General features: G+C 38.9%; 1 protein-coding gene across 1 annotated transcript; it reads left to right on the top strand.

Moving 5' to 3' along the window:
- Window positions 1-1,743: 1,743 nt before the first annotated feature.
- Window positions 1,744-3,727, top strand: LOC145436340 (uncharacterized). Its single transcript, XM_080313692.1, has one exon. The coding sequence runs from the start codon at window positions 2,192-2,194 to the stop codon at window positions 3,101-3,103; it is 912 nt and encodes a 303-aa protein (XP_080169818.1). The 5' UTR covers window positions 1,744-2,191; the 3' UTR covers window positions 3,104-3,727.
- Window positions 3,728-25,373: the final 21,646 nt, after the last annotated feature.

The raw sequence follows: 25,373 nt of genomic DNA on the forward strand, positions 1-25,373 counted from the left end.
ATTCTGACTTTGTAAACAATTTTGACAAACTTCTGACTGATTTTGACATGTCAAAAAAATTGCCCGAATTAATACCAATTATCATACATGATACCATTACAAGCGCACTGCAATGTAACCAGTTCGTTACCTTATCTAAAAGTGCAATGAAATAGGTAAAGTCAAAAAACTCCAAATTATTCTCAATGTGATATGTAACTGGGATCATTTTGCTTGTTGTCGCTAACAGATTTGCTCAGTCTTTATAATGACCTCATATATTATTCCAGTATCAATCCGCCGTGCATCATGACAGTATTTCCGAGGTATACAAAATCTTGAATAAAACGCCACACGATTTTCGGTAAAAGTACCAGCATGACAACTCGGATCAATATCGCCGTTAGCTATAACACATATAAGCGACCGTTTCACGTCTGCGATGACAAATATTATACTTGCCAGCGATACGCTCGCGAAGATCTCACTGCTTCGAAACGAGAATAACAGCTGGTAGTCCTGTCGTCATAGTCGCATGCCAAGCGTACGCGATGGAATGAGCTGTAAGTTGTAGCAGGAAACGTATAGGCGACAGGCAACTTGTATTAGTCTGTGAGGTATTAAGCCATTCCATGGTAACAAATTGGCGTGGTTGTTATGCTATGACTTCCGTTGTTCGACAATTCTCCTTTATATGACAGTGTCACATGGAATACGATAAATCATGCACACCAACATCGAATGCAATAGTTGCTGTTGTTCGGCAGATCATCGTATTCACTGTTAAGCGTTTATTCACGTTCAGAGCCACGTAATATCTGGTGTTAGCAGATGCAGACCAGCAGATAAGTGAGTTTCCCTGAACGTCGTTAGTTATTTTCACACTACGGGACCACAATATTCTGGCGCTATCATCTGATTGCTATTATCACGGCCCTGCTATTTTTCGGCATTTTTAGTGTAGTCACAGCAGTTCGTTATATCTCAGTAAAATTGCTACCACAAGAATCTATCATGCACGATTCGCGAGACTTGCGATTCAATTATGAAATTAGAGATTCAAGCAATTTCAGATCGTAGTTGCAATTACTGCAAAGCTTAATTGGACTGTATAGTGACTTATTTCATTTGATGCTGTTATACAGAGGTGGCGATAGATTTATATAATCATTTGAATAGAATATATTAATATTTAAATGAACCTAAATGTTTGGGTTTATTTCAATATGAATATACTATTGAATTGTATATTGAAGTTCTGTACCTCCAAGAAGATGTTCAAATATAATCAATTAAGATCACAATACTGCATTTGTGTTCAAACAGTATGTGCCGTGTGGGTATTGCATAAATTTTCAGGCAGCATTAATTCATCTCTAATAGGTGCAGTAACTCCGTAGGCAAGTCAGCGCCAAGCAGTGCGGTTTGAGTATAGATACCTAACCTATGTAGGTCAGTTAGTTATCTATAGTTGAGAGAAACGTTATTCAAATTCGTGCGTCGAAATAAAATTCCCCTGGGCCATTATGTCCACGTGATTCGCTTGCACGTGATATACCATGATACCGAGGTATCAGAAATCCTGATAAATGGAACGTCTTGCACGAATAACCAGGGTTGCCAGATTGGCGCTTTTTAGAAGCAGTTGGCAGACAATATCAAAACTAAAAAAAATAGGTAAATTAGTGAGATATGTTTCAAATTCTTAATAAAAAATCATAAAAATTTAACTCCCATTTATTATAACAAAGTTTATTTTACGATTTTATATTCAGTAGGTAAAGGCTTGAAATAATTGCAGTTATTGAAGCTGGATTCGGTCTCCTACAATACTTTCAACAGTCGTAGTGGATTTGCTATTCAATAGTATCAACGCTAGAAATCTGGCATTCCCGGTGACTGAGAGAAGGCGTAAGGGTAATATTGCTACGTTGTTGACGTTGTTAACATTATTATATATTATTAACAACGTTGCTAGTAACGTTATTGAACAATTTGGCCTTTTTTTGGACATTGTTTCGACACTGTTTGGTCCTTTTTCTTAAAAACTGCCTGGCAATCCTGCGGATGACCGTGCTTGATGTAGCCTGATCGAAGTTTGGTGTATTTTCCATTTTTTCAAGTGCCTTGCTTCATGTTATATATATTTTAGTTAATAGAGTACATTTAAAAAATTTTGTCAAAGCTAGTAGAACAGCACTTCAGGTCGACGATGGAGAATCCATCAATGTTGCAACAGCCAACACCGCCTCAGACGCAAACGCAGAACTTCGGACAAACCTCCACAATTATGATTCCAGCCGGAGTGCCAGTTGCGCAAGGACAAGTGAGCGCTCCCGGGACTATCAAAGATCCACACTCGAATAAGAAAGCGATACATGGATTTGGTATCGCAGAACTAGTAATGGGGGGATTGTCTTTTCTCCTTACCATAATCCCGCTGTCCATCACTGAACGTGAACATGAATGGTATTGGCGTAATTCTCCATACAGCCGTTGGCGCATTTACACCGGATTCACGTATGCATCGCCAGGAATATGGGGAGGAATATTTGTGATAGTGACGGGAATTCTAGCAGTACGTCTCAAATCGAATCCATCAAGATCAATGTACGTTGCAAATATGATTTTGGCAATAATCACCGCTTGCGCCACGTTGTCCTCGTCAGTCGTATCAGGCCTAGCGGCAGGCTTGTCCGGTAATTATTCATCGCTATTGGTCGCTATACATGTGATTATAACGTTGCTTAATTTCGTATCAATGATCGTAACAATTATTCACGCATGTTTCTGCTGTCGAGGGGTTTGCTGCAATAACCGTTCAAGACCTGCCCAACGCGTGGTGTACGTACCGACCCAACCAAATATGATATACCCGCAGCAGACGCAGTACGTGCAGGGTCCGAACGGTCAAGTCATGCCGGTATACTTACAGCAGTTTCCAGCGCAACAGCAGTTTCCAGCGCAACAATATCCGCAAAGCAGTGCTTCTAATACGGTTGTAAATACTGGATATCAGCCAAATAATATGACCGCGCAAACAGCGCAGCCACCGACTTACGACAATGTAAATCAGCCCGCTGTTCAAATTGAAACAAAACCCACTGGAGCCTTGAACGGTTAAAATGAAAGATGTAGTCGAATTGAGTCGTACATTCAAGTAACGACTATTTTCTCACAATGTCAGTAAGAATGAATTAAAAAGTTAAAGAAATAATTTTGCCAGTTACGCGCCTTGCAAAAGTATTTCGTATTCCTGCAGCATGACTTTTTCGTCACGACTTGTGAGCATTGCGTGCGTAGAGGACTATTTGATGGAAATGTCGTCTCATGAATATTCGTAGTCTTGTGCGACATGATTCACGACACGTAGATACGGATAATGAAGGTTTCGAAGCTCCAACAGAGAAAATTAATAAAACTATAACTTACTAATAAACTATATTTCTGATTTACTCGTTTCGAGAAATGTTCCTGTTTAATTTTTATCCGTATATTCTTACCCATTTTTCACCACATAATATTATCTAGTTTTTTAGTAGTATTATCTATTGGCAGCGATTGCTTTCATGACTTTTTCTAGTGTGTCTCTACTGGCAATTTACAGTATGCACGCAAAGAGACAGTAATTGCAGTGTACGTGTATTGATATTATCTTCTACCTTTCAAATATTCATTTTTATTTTCCATGTTCGTCTTGCTTTCTGCTATAGTATATGAGACCACAAATAAAACGTTCCCAACTCGATGTGGTCAATGTTTGGTACTTGTGAAATAAGTGCCCGGAGGTCTAGGCGGCATTAGTTATTTCATCATAAAGTGGGTGTGTTGTAGGATAGTAAGTGTTTTACATGTACCTTGAAATAAGGGTAAAAAAAGCACTAGGTCTGGTTAGGAACAAGTGAACAAAATAATCCCGCCATAAGAATAACACGGGATTAAAATATGAGAGAGTCAGTATACATGAAACGCCAAGAAAAAGGGGGGTTTGATCCGCTAAAGACGATGCGGAGTTGATCGACGCCACATGTCGTATTATTTACTTGCGCAGATACGCGGAAAAGAACATACAATGTGTTGAGTTTGGTCGAATCGGGTGCACTACTAAACACACGAGATTGTGTACTATTTCTGAGAAATCACGGGTTGTTGGTGCGAAGGATGAAATGCAAGAGATGTAGAAAAATAATGAAAGAGGAAAATACGTCGACAGGCGACGATGGGTTTAGGTGGCGATGCAACCCCTGCGACACTACGGCGACTATACGAAAACACTCGATATTCGCAGGAAGCAAGGTAGAACTTCCCAAATTATTAATATTATTCTACTTTTGGGCCCATGACGCGTTGCAAACCCAAATTGCACATGAAGCTGAAATTAGTCAGCGTTCAACGGTCACCTGGTGCGGCCGATTGCGAAAGCTTTGTACGGCCGAATTTCACAGGAATAAGCGACATCTGGGAAATGAAGGCGGCTGTGTGGTCATTGATGAAACGCACTTAGCTAAGCGCCGGGCTGCCTCAGACAAAGGACCAGCCGTTAAAGCCATTTGGGGGTTCGGTGGCATAGATAAAGCTACCGGAGAAATGTTCATTGAGATTACTTCCGACAGGACTGCTGAAGTATTTCGAAAACTCATAGTAGAAAATGTGGCAGAGGGGTCCACAATTTTAACCGATGCCTACCCTTCCTACAGGGGCATAGAGAGCTGGGGGAAGGGTTATATACACGGTGTAGTGGACCACTCCCAGTGGTTTAAGGACCCTCGGACATCTTTTTGTACTAATGAAATCGAGGGGGCCTGGGGCCAGCTTAAATATCATTTACATAGGTCTCGTGGGTTAGCACGTCACCTTTTGGCCGATTATGTAGGGGAGTTTTTGTGGAAACGTCAATATCAAAAGACTGACCGATTTTTGGCACTCCTGCGTACCATACACAATGACCCACGGTATAATTTTGACAAATTTGATGGGTCTCCTGTATTACCACAATTGTGAACCCCGCTATAAGATTCCAGGACGGAAATGACGACATCTGTTATTTTGTGTTTTTACAGACGGTAGTCTAGGGCTAGTGCGCACTTATATTTAATTTATGACGTGGGGAAAACCACCACTGCCCGTACCATGGACCTCCTTCCTCATTTTCTGTCTATCCTTGTTGGTATCATTTGTACATCTGATTTGTTGCTGCATACGGCGGCGAAAGGCATGCACGGACTCGCAGATCCTGTAACAGGTAGAGCACGATCTTTCACTCAGGGGATGCTGGGTGAACTACGAGGACCCCTGCCTGATGAATGGATCACTTTAAATGATACACAATGGGAGGACTATCACTTGATGAGCATCTTCAATAAAACGGCGGAGCGACATGTATATAGACGGCCTGAGTTGTTTTACAGTAAGTCATTTGGTTACGTAGTGGCTGAGCGATTTTCATTACAACAAATGGCGTTTCCACATGGAAGATATTGGAAAAATGTACCAGAATTTGAACGCACCTGTCTCTGTCAGCGACGCCTGGGCCAAATCACGCCCAATATTTCCTATGATGTCCTTAAACAAACGAACATGTTCATTCGTCCAATAGGGGATTATAGGATCAGTTGGTTCTGGAGTGGGGACCAATACATGTCGTTTCATGACCTTGGCAAGAATTACACTATGTTTGCTCTGACCAAATTTAAACTGATTATGATGAGACTATTCGAAAATTATTCAGCTGTTGAAGCTTCATGCCGTCAAAAGCCAATGACAGACCGGGACAGAGCCAAAATGAATGAATTGAATAAGTATAATGCCAGTAGCAATAGTTTTACACAATGCTGGCATCTAGTACAAAAAAGAGCCTACCGGGGCGACTATTGGCAACAATTGTACTCCTGGAGGGAAAAAGGGGTCATAATAGGAATCTGTACAAGGTGTGATTTTAGAGGAGTTATCTCTGCCCTGGAACCAAATAAGGCAGATATAATCATCCAAGAAATAGTAATGACTACAGTAAATAACTGGCAGTATGTGCGCAGTCCGTTGATACCATGCCGGGCCCAGGGGGGATGGATTAATCAGGACTGGTTTGAGCACTTATGGCCCGGGGGTGCTGTAATAGCCCATTCGTGCAACTTCTGGCCAGAAATGAATACCACTCTATGGGGCGATCTACCAACGACAAATTTCCCTCCAAGAGTTAAATGGATACAACCGTCTTTTTCAAATCTAGATTATGGTTATTATGCTAATCGTGGCAATCAGGGCATGAGGTGGAATAACCTTTTTGATGGTGTACCGACTAGGTTTAGGGCATCTACATCAACATGGGTGCCTTTTCCCAGGCCTATGTGGAAACACTTCCCCTCTCTTACTGCATCGGATGAAGCATGTAAAAATAGAATATCACGAAACCAGGATTTGTGTCGCGACCCGGTGGGCGGAACCGTTTTGAAGGCAGCTTTTTGGGACCATATTCATTTTGATCCAGAGCAAAACCGACCACGCTTTCCAGGGGGTCCAATAGAAATTAAAGGTGAATTGGTACCAGAAAATACCGCAAAACGGGGTACGCGTAGAAGGCGTAAAAGATTCCTAACTGGACTTATATGCCTTGTATTTGGTGTAATATCCGCGATTGCCGTCGTTGCAACAGTTTCAGCCCAGTTACATGAAGAGACGGTAGATCTTAGCCGACAAATCAATAATAGAATGATACAGGCCACGCAGAGGTCCACTGCACTGGGGAAAAAGATTAACGAACTCTCTCTACTCCAAACGGCTCAGCAACAGAAACTGGATCAAACGATCGCCACTATGGAAATGAGGGCATCACTAACAAATAGACGACTTGTACTAATGGAAAAGTACATAGAAAGAAACCGACAAATGATAATACGACAAGCCACAGCATCTCTGACCTCTTTTCAAAACTATAAGGAAATGAGTGATGCTGAACTAGCCATCGACCGATTAGTTTTGGACGAATTGGCTAATTTGACTGGCAAGTTAATATTTGACTCCAGCAAGGTGTACCTCACGAAAATCCGACAAGGAACGTTACGGATAAAGGAACATGCTCAGCAGTTAACCGCCTATAGGGACGATTACATCAATGAGACAAATGACATTGGTGTAGAACTACGTGCTAACCGAATAAGCCTAGATCAAGCCCAACAGAGCGTGGATTTAGGCTTACAAGTTTGGAGAGAAGATCTGAATAAGAGTGTGTACATGAATATTTCTGACTGGCGATATGAGAATATTACAGTGAAGCCTTTCGAATTTGTTGGAGGGGAAGAATTTATGAAGAACTTTGGCCAAACGGTAGAAGAAATGACACACGGTGCCGGAAGCTTGATAAAATCAATAGGAGATAGCACAGGAAACCTACTACAAGACGGACTTGGCGCGGTCGGTGGTATATTTAGTAAAGGATTGAGCGGCCTTTTTTCTGGGTTGGGGTCTGTGTTAATGCCAGTGATATTGATATTGGGGGCTGGGATCATCTTGTTTTGTTGCTGTCGCTATGGCAGTCTCTGCTGTCCTAAGTTGAAGTCTAAGGTACAGCAGCGTAACACGAATACTCAGTTGACAATGTACATATCATCGGTACCGACCCCCGTTAGAACAGCCAAATCGACCAGAATGTAGTGCACGCATATGTACTCAAAGGATTTTACTTTTATAAAATTTAATTTTTTCATAAGTCCACAGATATACTAACTAATTTATAATAATATGAATCGTTACTTAAAAATATGGATTGTGCTGGCAGTAGCCTTAACACTACACCGAGGATATCTGCAAACTCATGGCCAATTATTGCCCCTATCTGATATGAGTGTGGTTCCCAGGATAGCATTTAATCTTACAGGATGGACGACGTTCCGGTATCAAGGTCTCAGATACATCCGCCTTAATCAACTATTCAAATTAAACGAGAGTTGGCCAATAGGTGAAACGGAAAATAATTTTCCAATATACAAAGAGACGCCCGAATTTGGTCCAACACGAGCTAGCCAAGATCAATTGTACAAGTTATTTGCACCCTCGGGGTCTGACAAGAGGTATTGGAATAATGTTAGACAATACGAAAGAGAATGCGGGTGCAATCGGAAACTATCAAGAATATCTCCCGATATTACGTTGGCAGCCTTTACCAGAACCACAACATATCGTCGAAAGAATAACTTCGGTTCAGTACATACATGGAAGTATGTGGTAGGAAGAGGAGCACATGGCACTATGGCTGTGCCAGGTCCGATCCTTCGGATGATTTCTCCTAATGCTACTCCACAAGTTTCTATACACCAGCTATTGACGGTGTACAAGTTATCAGTGATGAATATCTTGGCACAATATGCAACAGTGACAGCAAGGTGCCAGCAGCGTTTGGGAGAAATCGCGGGATGGAGAGTCAATAAAGGCGACTTTAACGTATGCGTGCACGGAGAAGACAACCAGATGCAATGCATAGGATGCTCATTTTATACAGACGATCTGGCAGTAAATATACTGTCCAGAGACTTTGTGGTCATGGAAATAGATAATAGCATCAGAGGATTAGGGACGAGAATGCAAGAAACTTATTCCTACAGTCAATGGCCAGCGGGAGTCAGATTACCCAGATTACATCACGACATCGTGTGGTTGAAGGCTCGAAATGAAACAGGCCCCAGGGAGAGGCCAGCAAACTTTGATGGTCATACTTGGTTTAGATTGAGGATTTACGCTCTTCGCGAACATCTAAATAATGATACTCAACGGATAATGGGGAAGAAAAATTTTCCGACTATGTTGCAAGGCAGCATAGAATGTGAACGCAAGAAAAATAAGAAGGTTTGTCGCAATTCAATAGGAAGTTTGAAGACGGCCTTGGCCTTTAAGGAAGTGTTATATGATCCATATACAAATCAATCTGTGTATGCAGATCATAGCCATGGTCGATTACAAATTGCATCCCCAAGAACTGTAGGTCAGGAATCTCCACTTGAAGCGTGGCCTAAGAATCTACCCAATTGTAAACAACCCGGTAGATTAGGCAACCTTATCCTGACTGCATCATTCAAAAGCAATGGGCAAAACACAAGGAATATTGACTATTACCTAGCTCGCCTGGGAATGTTTTACGTAGAAGTAACGAAAAGGCGTTTACGCCAGTTATCTTTGCCCATATATAAAATGCGAAAAACCCTGGGGAGATTGGACAGGTCCATAACTGGTGAAGAGATGGAGTCTCTAAGTCAGACGCTACGGTCAGCGTTGACACCTCAGAAACTGAGTAGGATAAATGAGGAGTTACTGAGCTATATGTCAACGCGCAAGCTCATAGAGGCGCAGCTTTATGATATGCGGATATTCCGACCTAGCGTTGCCTACAAAGCTATAATATGTGCGGGAATATTGGTGTATACACCTTATGCCTATAAGGAGAATATCCAACCGAAAACAAACTCCGCAAGGCCATCAAGCATTGCAAAAGCATTAACAACAAGGCCTAGTAGTAAGGAAGGGACCACTCGAAGTGTGACTCCTAGCAGCGAGTCTAGTACAGTGTATAATTTCACTTCCTTCGAAATGGATCCAGAACCAACAGTGAAAATGGTGGAAACCATGATAACTGCTGGGGCAAGTATAAAAAGAACGGATCAGTACGATATTAATCGTTATAACTATGATAATATAGAAGGTTATGAGGGATTTAGCTATGACGAAAATGACAACTATACCAGTTTACAAGAACCTGAAAATTACTACTATGACTATTATGACGTAGATGGTGAATATGATAGTTCACTAAGAAGGAAGCCCATATCCGTTAGCGACACTACGACATCCACAAATATCATTGAAACTACAAATGCGTTATCCACGAGTGGTACTCCAACCGCAATTACAGGGAGTCAATACACAATTAAGTCAACAATGGTTACCGCAACTTCTACGCCACGCCCGTCTGCATACACTCCGAAAAGTACTGCGGCTACATTAACAACTACTACAATCACGCCATATACTAGAAGGTTTACATCAACCATTATTACTTCTGGGACGACTTCATCGACACCACTTCCAGCCATGTCGATGACTGAGTATTCCTCACGCGAAGATAACACTAGCCCAAGACCGACTGCATCTATTATTACATTCTTAACTACAGTAAAAACTGTGAGTGAACAAGAAAGACGCAGGACGAGGCCCACAACTATCCTCACAACTGTGGAGCCGTCTACGGCTATATCAACAGAGATGGACACTCAGAAAAGCATTGGTATTGCTACGACAGGAGTCACCTTTTCTGAAAGAGGGTTAACAACTCGTGTACCAATGGAGAGAAGTGTAAACGCAAAGTTACAATGGAATACCATGACCGATCAAATACCCACAAAAAATGGTGAAATGATAGGCTCCTTATCCGTGCCAATAAAGAAAACACCCCAGATTACGCAGACACCTGAGTCTTATATTCAATTGAGTTACCACACAAATCAACTCATGGACACAAAACCTCAAAGAGTGCATTTCAAAATGCTGTTTGATACAACCCAAGTAGCAACGACAGTCGAAACGCACCAATGTTTCGTCACCGGCCATTCCCGCTCTAATACAGAACCAGATAATTTAAACAAAGAACAAGATCTACAGGTAAGAACTAAATCAACAACAATGCTTTCATCAGGGGACTATCAGAGCCAACCCACATCAGTAAGTAAAAATGATGTAATCAGAGGTTGGAAGAGTACTTCCAACAGTGCACTTTCTTCAATAACACCCTCTATCGAAGAAGAAGGAAAAACTACACTCAGTATACCGCATACCTTACCTACGGCCAAATATGACAGACTGGACCGAATTACATTTGACTTTTATGGACGACTGCACAAACTACAAGAAATGGAACAAGAATATGCAGCAGGTAAAATTATTGTTGATATTAACAATAGAAAAGATTTAGAAGAATCACTTAACAATTATGTCTTGATTTTTGCGGTTAGCGTAACAACAATGGTAGGATGTATGTATTTATGTTATGCGAAATGCGGGAGAGTTGCAGCTAAAACTTATCTTAGAGAAGTTATTCGGCGGAATAACCGAAAGATGTATATTAACGTAGTAACATTGCATGAAAAACTGAGGTAGATATTGTAAAATAATTACTGGATTATTGTAAAGGTAGAAGTAAGGGTTATTATGTGTTTTGTTGTGTTCGGTCCGTTTTCACGGTTTAGAGTCCGTGTGAAATTAACCATTAACCTGAATTTAATTCCGTTGAAATAACATAATTTAAAAATTATGTTGTATTTGCCTATGGAAGCCTAAAAGTGTGCGGGATTTAAGAATGTACGAGGCAAATTCGCGGTATTAACGATGCTTATGCAACGAATACGATTGCGAAACACATAATTGCGAAATTTTCAGATGTTATTGCTAAGCCAAATCAGGATTGAGTAATACATCGGTTTGTAGTTCTGCTTCCCCGTCTAATGAAGCATCGGTTTGTAGTAATATGGGAGCAGATGGCGTGATCTTTGTAAAATGCAACTATAAATGACTGTGGGAATGTAAGTGTTGCAATAACATATTGACGCACAGGAAAGTATTAACTTTAGCAAAAACGACAGAATCCGACCTAAATTGGTGGTTTGATCACGCTATTGCAACACTCTTGCTCAATAAGGCCATAAAAGATGGTGAGAAAGGAAACGTTGCAGTGAGAGATGGACTCATAGGAAATAATTAACTGCAGAAAAATTGTGAAATTTGACTGCAATTGGTGGTTTAATCACTCCGTAGTACGAATGATAGCGACAAAAATTTGCTTGATGAATGTTCGGATGTGCGTCAGTACCTACTATCCGAAATTAATTTATCGCTCGTAAAGATGGGGGGGCGGATGCAGGCATGTCAATGATCTTCCGCTCCTAACTGAATATAACTCGAAGCGCAGGGACAGAAAATTCAGTTCACTCTACACAGAGCTGAAAGGCATGAAGAACCTAGGAAGCTGGCAGGGTTTGAAAAAAAACGTTACCTAAGACTGATGACGAGTTGTTCAAACCTTATGAACAATCGCATTAGGACGTTATGTAAACGTTAGATAGAGTCGTTGCTATATGAGACAATGACTCTAACAATAAGTGTCAACGTGGTAATTGACCAAAGATATTATCGGCCGTCACAAGATTGGGATCATTGTTTTGTAATAGTTGCCCTCCTCAGTGCTGCACTACTTGCAAAGAATGCGGTACTACTATGATATAAGTTCTCTATATTGCACCAGTCTAATGTGACCTCATAGACCAAAGGAGATTGAAGATTATCTGAGCTAAACATAAAACGTCAGTGCTGTCCAATCGGGTGTTTCTTTGCAAACTAAAAAGTACCATACTTATAAACAAGTTCAATTGTGGGACGGGAGACATAGTTAACACCATAATGGGGTTCTGTCTCACTAATTGAATCGCCAATATTGTTACGCTGAATATTACCAGGAGCATTGAGTCAAAAGGACGAAATGATATTATCTTCCCTGTTTCCGCATTAAATCAAGTAGCTACACTTGCATGGGGCTATAAACTGAGAAATGGACTAGCAGTTCTTATCCAGAATACGGATATCACGGACTTCTAATTTTGTAACTAACAAATAGGTATATAGCCATGCTCTCCTGCTACATTTTCAAGAAACATTGGCTACCTTAGGCAAAGCAATTGGATATACGAGAGATAATGATACATTTTAAACAAATCGATGTCTAGGAAAATTTTGACAGTACAAAAAAGAAACTGATGCTCACTTTCCTATAAAGGGGAGAGAGTAAATCAACGAGGCATTCATAGCTATGATATGAAACATAATTATAGTCACCTGCTTCACTGGCATCTATAATATACAAAAATAAATCCTAAATACTCAGTACTAATTCAATATCGACGCTAAAAACTTGTCTGTAAAAATTAAAATGAGTCTTCGGAAATGCGAAGCGGTCGTATTAAATGACGAATATTTCACACGGAGCATATTGCAATAAAGAATACAATCTTGAAATCTATCTTTATCATATGACCAATAATACAAAAGACACTATATTGAGTTTTAAGTAGTGTGTATACGCATTTGAGCAATAGCTTCGAACAATAAAATTTTAAAAGAACAAGTCAATATCACGAGGTTTGAAAGCCTATATGGAATATGGTATGACTCTTGCTTCACCTGGCTTATTGCCAGAAGTCGACTATTTTTCGTAAAGCAAGCTGCATTAATTGTTGCATTCATTCTGCGTTGCTGAAGTACAAATGCTTGTGTTTTACGGTTAGAATAATTGATATTGTATCAGATAGCATAATATACTGATATAAGCAAAGAAATATACCGCGAAATAAAATCGCGGCCCGCCCAACATGCATTCGCTCATAATGTTGCCTGTGATAAGAAGAGGTGCTGCTTATACCTGCTAAATACGACTACAAATATAATCATTTGCTGCACATAATGATAGTAGGTCTATAATTTTATGGTTTATGGTATAAGGTTGCTGTCAACGCTTTTTGCTACTATAGCTGTTATTTACATATAAATTAAGAATGGCATCCCCATCGTATGACTTGGGCAACGGATTACAATGTCCTTTGAGAATTGCTTGCAATGGCATAATATGACGCATTTCGGCGTATTGATTGACATGGCCATATTGGGGGATTCAAGTAGTTGAATGGCAAATTACTGAGTTGACAAACTGGTCTCATAAATTGATGGGACAGGTTCTATGTTCAATAAAATAAAAATTCAAAATAACTAAAATTTGATCGCAAAATCTATTCGCGGCCGAACAAGACGCCTTTAATAAAAATCGGCATCTATTTGGTGTCGGCCCCAAAGACAGCAGGACACTACGAACGAAGATCTAACCTAAATATAACAGTATTAGGTAGTATAAATAATTGCGGCAAAAGTTGTAATTTCAATCGGCGGAAACATGAGCAACAACCTATTGTGTATCAAGGCTGCCGCACGTAGTGTACTGCATATTGCACAAAACTGACAATAGCAACTAGGCTACAAGGAATGCCAATAATTTCATATTGTATGTCGCTATACATAGGTCTAGGGTCTATCAAGTCACTGGTCTCAAGCGACTTGATTTGACCTGAATTGACTCGGTATATCAGATTTTTAACTCAGAGCAAAATTGGTGAGCTAATTTCAAGTTATCAAATAATCAATGTAAAACTGCAGTGACTCGAAATGACTCATGACTTGAATATTACAGTATTGGAATCAAGACAACCAATCGGTATTTTAAATCAAAAAGTTTTTTTTATTTTCAAATATGGAAAGTGTTTCGGCCCTGGCCGGCTGCGTCGCTCCAATTGTTGCATTCACTACATTATGGTTTTTTTTTTTTACGACAAGCAGGGAATACCGCTTCAGGAAATGTAATCTATCGCATAAATGACTAGATTAAAACAATGTCTTCCAACTGTAGGTATTTTGTAGCATCTAACTAGACCAGTGAGTTAGTTTTACGACTAAAATAAATAACTTGCGATATTTCGGCTAAGCGGAATACAATATTATATGTGAGACAACACTGTACAAATACCTACCTCGGTGATAGCGGACCGTAGGCTTAGGGTAATCCAGTCTGGTACATCCATATATATATATCCCGTTGAAAAGGTACGTTCCTTGCAACTTCTGGTATATCACAGGAATTATGGTTATCCCGGTTGAGAAACACTAACTTACAAACTCCAAAAATTAGCTATGCCTATACGCACAACTCGCCTCGTTGATCCAAAACCTAAAAATTGTGGCTAAGTAATTCGACAACGAGTGTCTGCCACAACGAAGACGAGTAGCATAGATAGTTTCCTGCACTGTCAAACTCATATTACGCTGCGAACCGGAAAATAGTTGAATAATAACAATTCTGCTCAAGACGCAAAGTGATTGATCCGCGTCGATGTTTTTAAGCTACTATGACTCTCGACTGTAAAATAGGTGCCGTTCTCAAAGCTCCCTTGGGTAAAGCATGGCTAATTTTAAGGAGGATATGGGCATGGTACCTAAATTTGTGTGACAAGAGCCACCCCAATTAAGGGGTCCTTCTAGAATGCCTGACAGGATGGAACGCTATTTGGGGTGATTCTAGTCATGCGCATTCGTATATATATAAATAATAAAGGAAGTTCAAGTTATAGTGCGTCCCCATTAGCACAATGACCTGTATACTGAACATTGCCTTGTTTTTTTTTTAGTAAATAAGAATCGTGCAAACGCTGGTTGTGTGCGCTCGGCGACTTGATATGGGAGTTTAAAAGATCGCAATGAAATGATGAGATTGATTTTGATTTAATATTGTGGTTTCTGTTTTAAAATAATCTATCCGCATACGCTCGACAATACTATTCAGTACTAGCAGAGGTGATTTCGACGCTGCACTCACCTAGCTGTGAGAGGGATACGCCTATAATCTGGCTGCGAAATGCCGCGTACAACGAAGTAATTTTGTATAAATAAATAAGTGTATCAGAAGTAGACCACTTGCGTTTTGCTCTAGTTTGGTGAGATTGGACGACTCGATAATTATGACATCAGATTTGCACTACACCACGCGCAAGTCCATCTTGGCATGTATGCTGTAAGAAGTATCAAGAATCTCACATCGTAGGTCGCGGTGCACTATTCTATTGTCATTAATTTACCATACTGATGAAGAAGTATCAAATTCTAATGCATGGGCGAAACTAAATTAAGAAATAGATAGTCTAAAAGAGATGTCAATTTCGATAAGAAAGCTATTGTAATCCGGGCCGACTGCGTTACTTTATTACTGCATTGCGTTTTACTAATGTAGGGTAAGAAGCAGTGTTGGGATGACTCGAGTCACTCGGGAAAAAAGTATTGACTCGTGTCTCGAGGCAAAATTTGCGAGTCAATATCAGGTCAATAAAATAAAAAGTGTCAAATAAATTGCTGAAGCCTGCGCATACTCGAATTGTTTTGACAGATTATAAATAAATTAACCACAAATGAAACGATCGCGGCTTACGCTGTCGGGGTAGTTATAAAGGATTATTCTAAATAACAACATCTTTCTGTCTCATTAGACAGCTCAATTCTTACGTTGTACAGTGCGTATCCTTCTGTATTTTGGTCAATAATGTCTGACTGTGGCATTTAGCTTTACAATTGTTCGCGTATTTGACTTGTGTGTGACCGATACAATAACTTTTTGCATGTATAGCTAACTACATATTTGTTGTTTAATATAGATGCCAAAATTCAATTTGACTCGAATTGTGGTTTGACTCGTAATTTGACCTTGCTTGACTCGATTCTGGGTCTACCATGACTCGAGAAGACTAGTGACTCGAAGGAATTGATCCCAACACTAGTACGAAGTATTTTTTCAAGAAAATCTGCGCTAACACGGCACGTCCTTCAAAATTAATTATATTTTTGAAAACCAAACAGAACCGTTGACTTATCACCGACGAGTAGAGGAACAGGTGAAATATCTCAATCAAAAGGTATACAGTATCACACTAAAATAACATAATACCATGTTGCCTACGATCTAACTTATACCGAACCATAAACCTACATTTGCGAAAGCTGGTTTTCAGCTTATTGTATTACGGATTTGGTACATCCCTGTAAATACCGTTCGAAGGTTACACTATGTTGCAAGTTTTGACACATCTCATATTGCGCAGTAACCCTGTTTGAAGAACTCTGGTCTATAATTCTAAAACTAAATTGTGCTTTTGCGGACAACTCAGGTTGTCTTAGCTAAAACCTGATGCAATAATACGACGTCAAGCATGCAGTGAAGCAATGCCTAGTCGCATATAATGACTTCCTGAAATGGACTAACTCCCATTGCAGGGCGAGGCGAATATTATTGATTACTGACAATTGTGTGTTTTATAACACATAAGGGCTATGAAATTGTAAATCTACTGTAAGCCATGACAAACCTCGGCTTTGATAGACCGTACTGTTTTCAAACCTTTTTTGCGTACTGGATCACTAAACAGGGAAAAATGTGCTTGCTCGGGCTCTATTAGGGACGTCCATTTCAAAACTGGTGCGTTATAGACTTCTACAATATCAACTCAAGTGTGTTCTAATTGTCAGGACATGATTGTAATTCACCAGAAATTGTTGTGTGGGTATGGTAATTTGTGTAATGATAGCTGCCTCCGTCAGCTGGTCTCTCCAAAATATTTGAAATAATGGAACAAGTGCTTGGGGCAGTTATAAGATTTTTTACGCTAGTCACCTTGTGATTAAATTAATCTAGGAGCACTAAAACTGAAATAGATGAAAATGATATTTACTCATATTACGCCTCAAATGTCATGTAGTTACAAGTAAGTGAAATTAAGAGCAAGGTATCGGGTTTGTGCCAGTAATAGTGGTGGTCAGACTAGCTAGGTAGTCTTAAAAACAAAAGTAAAGTTGGCTAAATTTAAAAATACTCAAGTAAGTAGGTAGATTACAAAACATTGCTAAGTGAAACTTGGGTAGTGATAGATGTTTGTTTTCGATAATAGCCATTGGCATGTATGTAGCACAGGTATCTTATTCAAAAGTAACTATTGTTACGTGTCTGCATCTACAAAAGTAAGTTTTGCGTATTAGAGACGGCGCATAAATCGTAGATAATTCGGCAGCTAACAACGTTGGTTTACCAGTACTGGATAAGTTTACGCAGATATTGTTATAAAAAGAAACAAATGATACGATACTGAAGGAAGGGTTAGTTGACTTCTGAGGGTGAAAAGAACTACTTTTTGAATTTGTAGTTTGCAGAAGAAGTTACTCGGAACAGATTAGTTGCGAGAACATTGTTATATAGTTCGTTCAAAGTGTATTGACGTTGGTGACATAGCTATAGTAAAAAAGCCTAAAAAACGCGTACAGTTTTATAGCAAAACACAATAGTGTAGTAGTTAGCAGCGCAGGTGAGTTATTGAGCCTTCTGAATAAGGCCAAGAATGGCCGGCAGTTGCCTTGCCGATTGGAGCGGCTACGTGATGCCTTGAAATTATATAAGAAATTCGATCCTTAAAATTTTTTTTGCCGAAAGTAGTAGGAAAATGGCAATTGATATATAAGTCACGTCATATTGGGATTGCATTTGGTGATGAGCTAAGCGAATTGGTGATTAATTTTGCGATTCAAAATAAGTAAAAGCATGAGATTTGATTCGCAGGTTATGGGCGCCACCAAGCGGCTGGGTTAAACCAAGCAAGAATGTATGTAATCAAAATGGCGAAAAATCGTACTTGTAAAAGGACGCATTACATACTACCACTTAATTGATGTCGCTTTTAGCTTTAATATCAAGTTTCGTAATTGAATGAGCGCTTAAGTTAATGTATGAGTTAAATTAAACCAATAAAAGTGAGAGAGACTAGGATACAAACCGTAGCCGTTTGTACAGTGCTCAGGTTGGCAATGGACCAATAACAAGAATTATTGATGTATGAATGGCGTAGTTTATTGGTTACAGCCAAATACTCAGAAGGATACAGTAACTAATTAGCTAGGTAGTAAGAATGCATCTAATTAGAATTTCTCAATGGGCGTGCCACATAGAAGGTCATGAACCAAAAATTAGGTCCGATTTTTGGGATCCTTCGCGTTAAGATGGATCAAACGTGTCCATCCGAATCTGACTGTGATTCATGAGGATAAGGAAGTACACAGTGTTTAGAATGCGAGTTGGTAGACTGGTATTTGAAGGAGGTATGAGTGCACTATATTGATAACGGAGAAAGATGAATTGAGCAATGGAGGTATAAATCTCGAAAAATAGGTGTGTTAGGAAGGCGATGTTCCGTCACAAGATCCGGTATATAATGGCCAATGGTCGCTCAAGTTCAGGTACAATTGCTGGACAATAAAAGAACTTGTACTAGATGAAGAAACAGGACATAAAATTGGTACAATCACCTACAATTTTAATTCACCTGATTATAATTGATAGAAAGTTTTCGCTTTGAGCGCGGCCTCATATAAAATACGGATAATGTAGCAGTAAAAATGAACATCGAGATTGATTTAGGATAAGGGATACCATGGCTATATCCTAGTGTGGCATATGTTAAAAAAAAAAAGGGGATGAATCGAAATAAGACGAATAGCATAATCACTGCGTACTGTGGTGCGAGCTCGCTAAGAAAAATGAAAGCTTCCAGTGGCATTCTTGGAAAATTTATGACACATAGACCTATTACATTTCCACAGACTTGGTATAAATAGGGTCAAGAAACAGCAATACATCTCTTTGCTGGTATAACTGTAGCCATGACAAGTGCTGATGCCATGGAGGCCTCTGTTCTGGATGAACAAATCTGGACCGGAAGGTGGATTGTTGTATTAAAAAATATAGATGAATTTCTCAAATCATGCCAAACATCGCCTGAAGCGGATGAAAATAAGGAAAATGAACAAGAAATTGACGAGGCCACCTTGGAAAGCTATTTTGAAAGAAACCCTTCGATTTGGGGAGATAGTACCGATTCGGAATTAGATCTAACCGACTCGGATGGAAGTTTGAGTATCTCGTCACATACTGATTCTGGACATGATGATATAGAGTCCTATTTTTACTCAGATAATGAGTCCGGGTCTTATTCTGATTCCGAGTCTAGTGATTTGACAGACTCGGACGAAAGTTTGAATACTCTACCCGATACTGACTCTGGGGTTAATAGTAGCGATTCCGATCTATCCTCAGATCATGAACAGTTACGATCTCTTGACGAGGCAACTCTCAGGCGCCTTGATAGAATGTTTTGGCGCCCCTGGATGAACGAGTAAAATCGGAAAATTATGCGACCAAATGTACAAATCCATAGGGACCATAATTTGTGGTGTGTGTATATTGACGATTTTGCATTATTACCAAAGATGTCGCGTTCTCTTATTATTTTGCAATGTTATTATGAAACAAGTTATACTGCGTGTATCTGGTTGTTGAAAGAGTTGAGCACCAAAATAACAACGTTAGTATATTCGACAGCTTTATGAAGTATAAGATAGATCGTTGGCTTGCATAAGATAGGAGATTAGTCATAGAGGCCTCAGACTCAAATGTGCACGCGGGACATTTCCTAGTTTAGGCAACACTGCGCGCCGTAGCACCAATAATCTGAGTATTTGATATGTGGGTTCTAGCTTGGTAGTACTTGATAGTTATTTACAGGCAGGCGCTCAACAAACAACGTTAAGTTGTAATTCACTATTACATTATTCACGTTTAATTAAGATCATAACATTTTCGAAAAATTAGAATAAAAAAAAAAAAAAATTTTTTTTTTGGACCAAAGCATATCTTCTTTTAGTTAAAAGGTTATAAATTGTGGTGCCTGTGACACATTAGTTCTATCCTCAGGACTCTAATTGATTCTAACATCTGGTCCCGCTCAGCTGGTGTCGTTATTTTATGATCATCTAATTAGTCTTAGAATAAGTAAGTTGATGTTGTAGCACCAAATTAATTTATAATTTTTAAGTCACGAATGATGGTAACAATATTAGACAATATCTTTGACTAAAAGGAAATATTATTCTCTTTAGGTGTAAAAATAACAAGGACATAAATAAAATAAATAAAAGAATGTCTGCCTCAATAACTAAAGAACAATTGTGGGAGTTATCTATTGAAAATATCGAACTATGGTACGAAGAACTTCGGGGGGTGAAAAAGACAGAGAGATTACAACGATGGAATGATTTTTTCGAGGACATTAAGAATGGAACTAGACATTATGCGGAGGCTTTCTTCGAAGGAATGGGAGCGAGTAATGAAAAGGTTAAAGAATGGCCGTGGCGAAATGACTATCGTAGAAAGCACTTAAAAAATCGAAGGGTAGCAAACATAAAACCATATTCACAAAGGAAATCGGCCTCAAACAAACAGAATAGAAATGAAGACATAGCGGCTAGCTCCTCAACATCGACAAGTAGTCCTCTTTTGACACCCATACTGACGTCGTCTTCAACAAGCCACGACTTGCCGCATACTGGCAATGTTATGACAGATGAGACGTATGCATCTTTTGGCAGTATCATGTTTCGTCAACAACTGCCTATCGCTAGGTTTCAGCCTACAACATCACGTCATGCTGATGTTTAATTCATTTCTCGCATGTTATTTGACTAACATGATTGGTAGGGTTGTATTAATGAAGTTGAGCTAATGTATTTTATCTGCCTCGCATTGATGTACAATATGAACCAATATACTAATGTTGCGTGAATAAAAAGGAAAACATTTTGTATTCTAGAAATATAAATAGTGAACTAATTAAAGAAGACAATGTGTTACGGGTTATTATGTAATCCTGATACGGACCATAAAGTTGTCCACGAATGGGCAATGCAGTTCACTCTGACGCATAGGCAGCAGATGGTAATGGAAGCCATAAAAACTGCGCCGGTTCGGGACCGATTGATGAGCCTCTTGTTGGGTACTTGTGAAAGGGACAATCCAAGGGTACAATATTGGCAACAATGTATGTACACCAAAGAGGACTGGACAAAATTAAGAAAGCCTTTTCACCCGGTCGGGAACAGTGAATGCAAAAGCTGCTGGCTTACGACGAATGTTAAGCCATATTTCAAGAACACTTTGCAGGTTCTTGAACTTATAAAAGTGTGCCATGTCTATTTATTAGAAGCCTGTAGTATGCACAAAGGACTAGATCAAAACACCGAAAAAGATAAAGGAAATATAGTGCTTTATGTATTATATCCAGAAGCGATAATAACCGCCATAGCTCTCCTGTTGCAACAATATCGAGGGGCAAAAAACATGCGAACTTTTTGTTTTACGAGATGTCGAATGGACGCAGAATTTGAGTTCCTATTTGGGGGGAACCCTGAACAATGGAAGTTTACATACGGGTCCACAACCACTTTTGGTTATGTGGGGGGCGTTTTTATTCTACCGATTGACCAACTGTCGGAATCAGCTCTTGAAACCTCGTTAAAAAAAGAGGGAAACAAACAAATAGTCAAAAATACCAGTTCGGAAACTACATTGGTGTTTGACATTGAGCCTTCAACCAGTAGAGATGATAGGCTTACGAACAGACTAGAGGCTCCGACCCGAATGGTAGCTTTAGGGAGACCCAGTGCAGACGGAACCCATGGTGTTTCTAGTGTTAAAATGAGCTGATTCTAAAATGAGCTACTAATAATTTGATCTAGAAATTGTCTTCAGAAATGCGGTAAAGACGTAATATGGAATTGTAAGATAGGTTAATCTGGACTTTTAGGGCTAGCCTAAAAGATAAGCCATGATAACTGAATTATTTAGGACTGACTGGTAATGGTTTAGGACAAATTTACAAATTCGGCATCATTACCAAAAAGTCAAACTAAACGGAAAAAGTATAGAAGCCGGGTATAGCGAAGCCGGAGATTAGCAAAAGTGGAGACTATATCCCTGTATTTTACTATCTATATATATACTCAGATGATAATACAGTTTATATTTTTATTAAAAGATTCCGATACATTGATCAATCGCTGGGATAGTTCCCACTATCACCTCCCCTAGAATAACAACCCGGGGACTATGAGAACTTGAGTACTTGAATGCAAGACCGACCTATCTTTATTGCAAAAACTTTTTTAAATTCGAGAAGAACTTGTTACTGTCAATTATGAAGAACTGTATGATGCTTGTTTCCTATAATATTGAATGTTATGTGCGTATTTTCGGCTGCAATTTTCGTGTTTAAAATTGGTCTGTAACGGCCCCAGACTACCTACCCTATCACAAATCACCTCGTGTTCATACTTAAATGTTATGCTAATCGAATTATATTTTATAAAGGCTGACGTGAGCGTAATTTTTTCTGTTTTTGCCCGCAACTGTCGCTCTGCCAAAACCTCTTTGTATGAGCCCCACACCAAATTGACGCTATTTTGATTATTGCTGCTATTACATTTTTCTGATTATGTAAATTCTTTATTGTACTATACATAAGATGCGTAAAGATTAGCTTAGCCCCTAGTCTTTTACCCAATACTCGATTATGTAAAATTTGTGTAAAGTAATATTTTGCAAATTGCTCACATTCCTGTCCTCATGGCACCCTTCCTAAAATAGTCTCTATGAGACGTGTTTGTGTAATACTTGTATAAATGATCCTTGAATAAATTAGTTTCGCCATTCAGAGAAACTCGGGTCGAAACATTTCTTATGGAAGGGAAGGAAGGAATGATGAGTAATATTACCTTTTAAATTGATATGTTGTATTACTTTCCCCACTAAAAAAAATCTTCAAAAATATGAAATATCTAAATTTGTTTATAGATTATAAAAATTAATAAAAACGACAGTCAAAACCAAAAGAGAAAAAGTCATATTCTAAGAAAATCTTCAAAGAAAAAAATTATATAAATTAAAACCAAAAGAAAAAATTTTCAAAACAATAAAATCCCTTGTGGGGGGGAGAGATTTATTGCCCAATAAGTACTGGGTGATTAATAAATGAATAAATGTCTTTATGAGTATGGAGGATACTTTATATAAGTTCGGAATAAAAATTAAAGGCATTGTATGAATCTTGAAAATTACTATACCGAGAAAATGGAAAATTGTACATATTTTTAAGGTATTAATAAAAAATAAAAATAAAAGGAATGTTGGAATTTGATTATATTGAAGGTCAAAACGACCTACCAAATTGGTTTCTTTTGTATGATGTATATGATGAATTGGATCTACTGAATCTGAAAGAATATGATAGCGAGGAGGAGAGATTCCAGTTAAAAGAAAGAGTGTGGGAATTGCTTACGGACCGAGAGGATTGGGTTAAACAAACAGACAATGGCCTAGAAGAGGCAGCCCTAGATGAGGAAATAACCTCAGAAATTTTTGATGTGTTCAATCATGTGGTAGAAGAGATATTTGAAATAAGAGCGAAAGAATACACCTCTTTTGGAAGAAGAGTCATGTTGTATGAATTGATTAGAGGACTTGTGATGAAACTTACAAACACTAATATAACAAAGAATGTGTACCAGGAGAGAGAATATTGTAAAGATCCGCCACATATGGAACAATGGAATTGTCAAAATAATTTGGGAATAAAAGGTTATTCAAGTTCAATACATTGGCGAACAAAAAGGATAAGGCGTATAGAAATACATCCTTACCCCTATGAAGGGGAAAGTGTGAACATTGACTCTATAATACCGGAACAATCATGAATAATGACAACGAATGTAAATAAGATTTTGACTTACAAAGGACACTTTTTCGAAGGTATAGAGGAACAGAGTGGGTTATCTAATTTAGGAGTAAAATGAACCGAGTGGAACTACTAGTATTATGGCTGGGCATGTGTTATGCTATTTATCCGGAAACAATAGAACAAAAGAAATGTACAATTAATGAAAGACGAACCATGTTATACCCGGAATGCATGCAAGGAAGCAATTTGGTACTTTGGTGTGACCATTCGAGTTATACAAGGATTCCGGATCCTGACAAAATATACCTGGCAAAATCTTGTCGGAACACAGTAAAGATATTCATCAACGACAGCTGCCTACGGGAAATAACCAAAGGACAATTGGAAAAGTATAAAGAAGTAGAGGTGTTGCATTGTGGTTGGAATAAAATCCAAACAATACCAGGAGGAGTCTTCTGCAAAAATGAAAAGCTCAAGGAGGTAAACTTGATGCGCAACTACATCACACGAATTGAAAAAGAAAGCTTTTCAGGCTTATACCAACTGGAAAGTCTGTACTTAAGCAGTAATTTGTTGGCAGAGGTGGAAGGATCGATATTTGCCAGTCTGGAGAATCTGCAAAAGCTATATCTGGACAATAATGAGATAAAAAGATTGAGGAATGGAACATTTGTTCACTTGCGCCGTCTCAGGATACTGGATTTATCAAGAAATGCAATAAACGCTATAGAAAAAGGGGCGTTCCAAGGACTGAGGAAACTGGAAACGTTACACTTGGATGAAAATAGACTGGTTGAGTTTGATATGACAGTACTCGAATCTTTATGTAATTTAGAGAGATTAACGTTGTACTATAATGAATTACAATATTTTTCCCTGTCCTCCAATATCTCGTTCAAATATCTACATACTATTGATCTTAGTTATAATCACGTTCAATTTCTTAGTGATTCTCTATTGAAAAAATTACCAGACTTGGAGGTGTTAAAATTAAATAGACATAATAATGGAACGCCTACCAAAAGACCCCATGTGCGTAAACAATCGAGATTATATTATAATGAGATGAAAAATTTATCCCATTGTGTGACTATACTTTCGAAAGGTATATTTACCGTTATTGTATGGCTAGTCACTATTGAACTGATGTAAATCTAAAGAAAATAT

Source organism: Botryllus schlosseri, chromosome 3, assembly GCF_051294905.1.
Source record: "Botryllus schlosseri isolate E-star chromosome 3, Bs_hap1, whole genome shotgun sequence".
Taxonomy (NCBI): Eukaryota; Metazoa; Chordata; class Ascidiacea; order Stolidobranchia; family Styelidae; genus Botryllus; species Botryllus schlosseri.

Coding starts and splice junctions, on each gene's coding strand:
- LOC145436340 (XM_080313692.1), top strand. CDS start 2,192: ATGGAGAATCCATCAATGTTGCAACAGCCAACACCGCCTCAGACGCAA.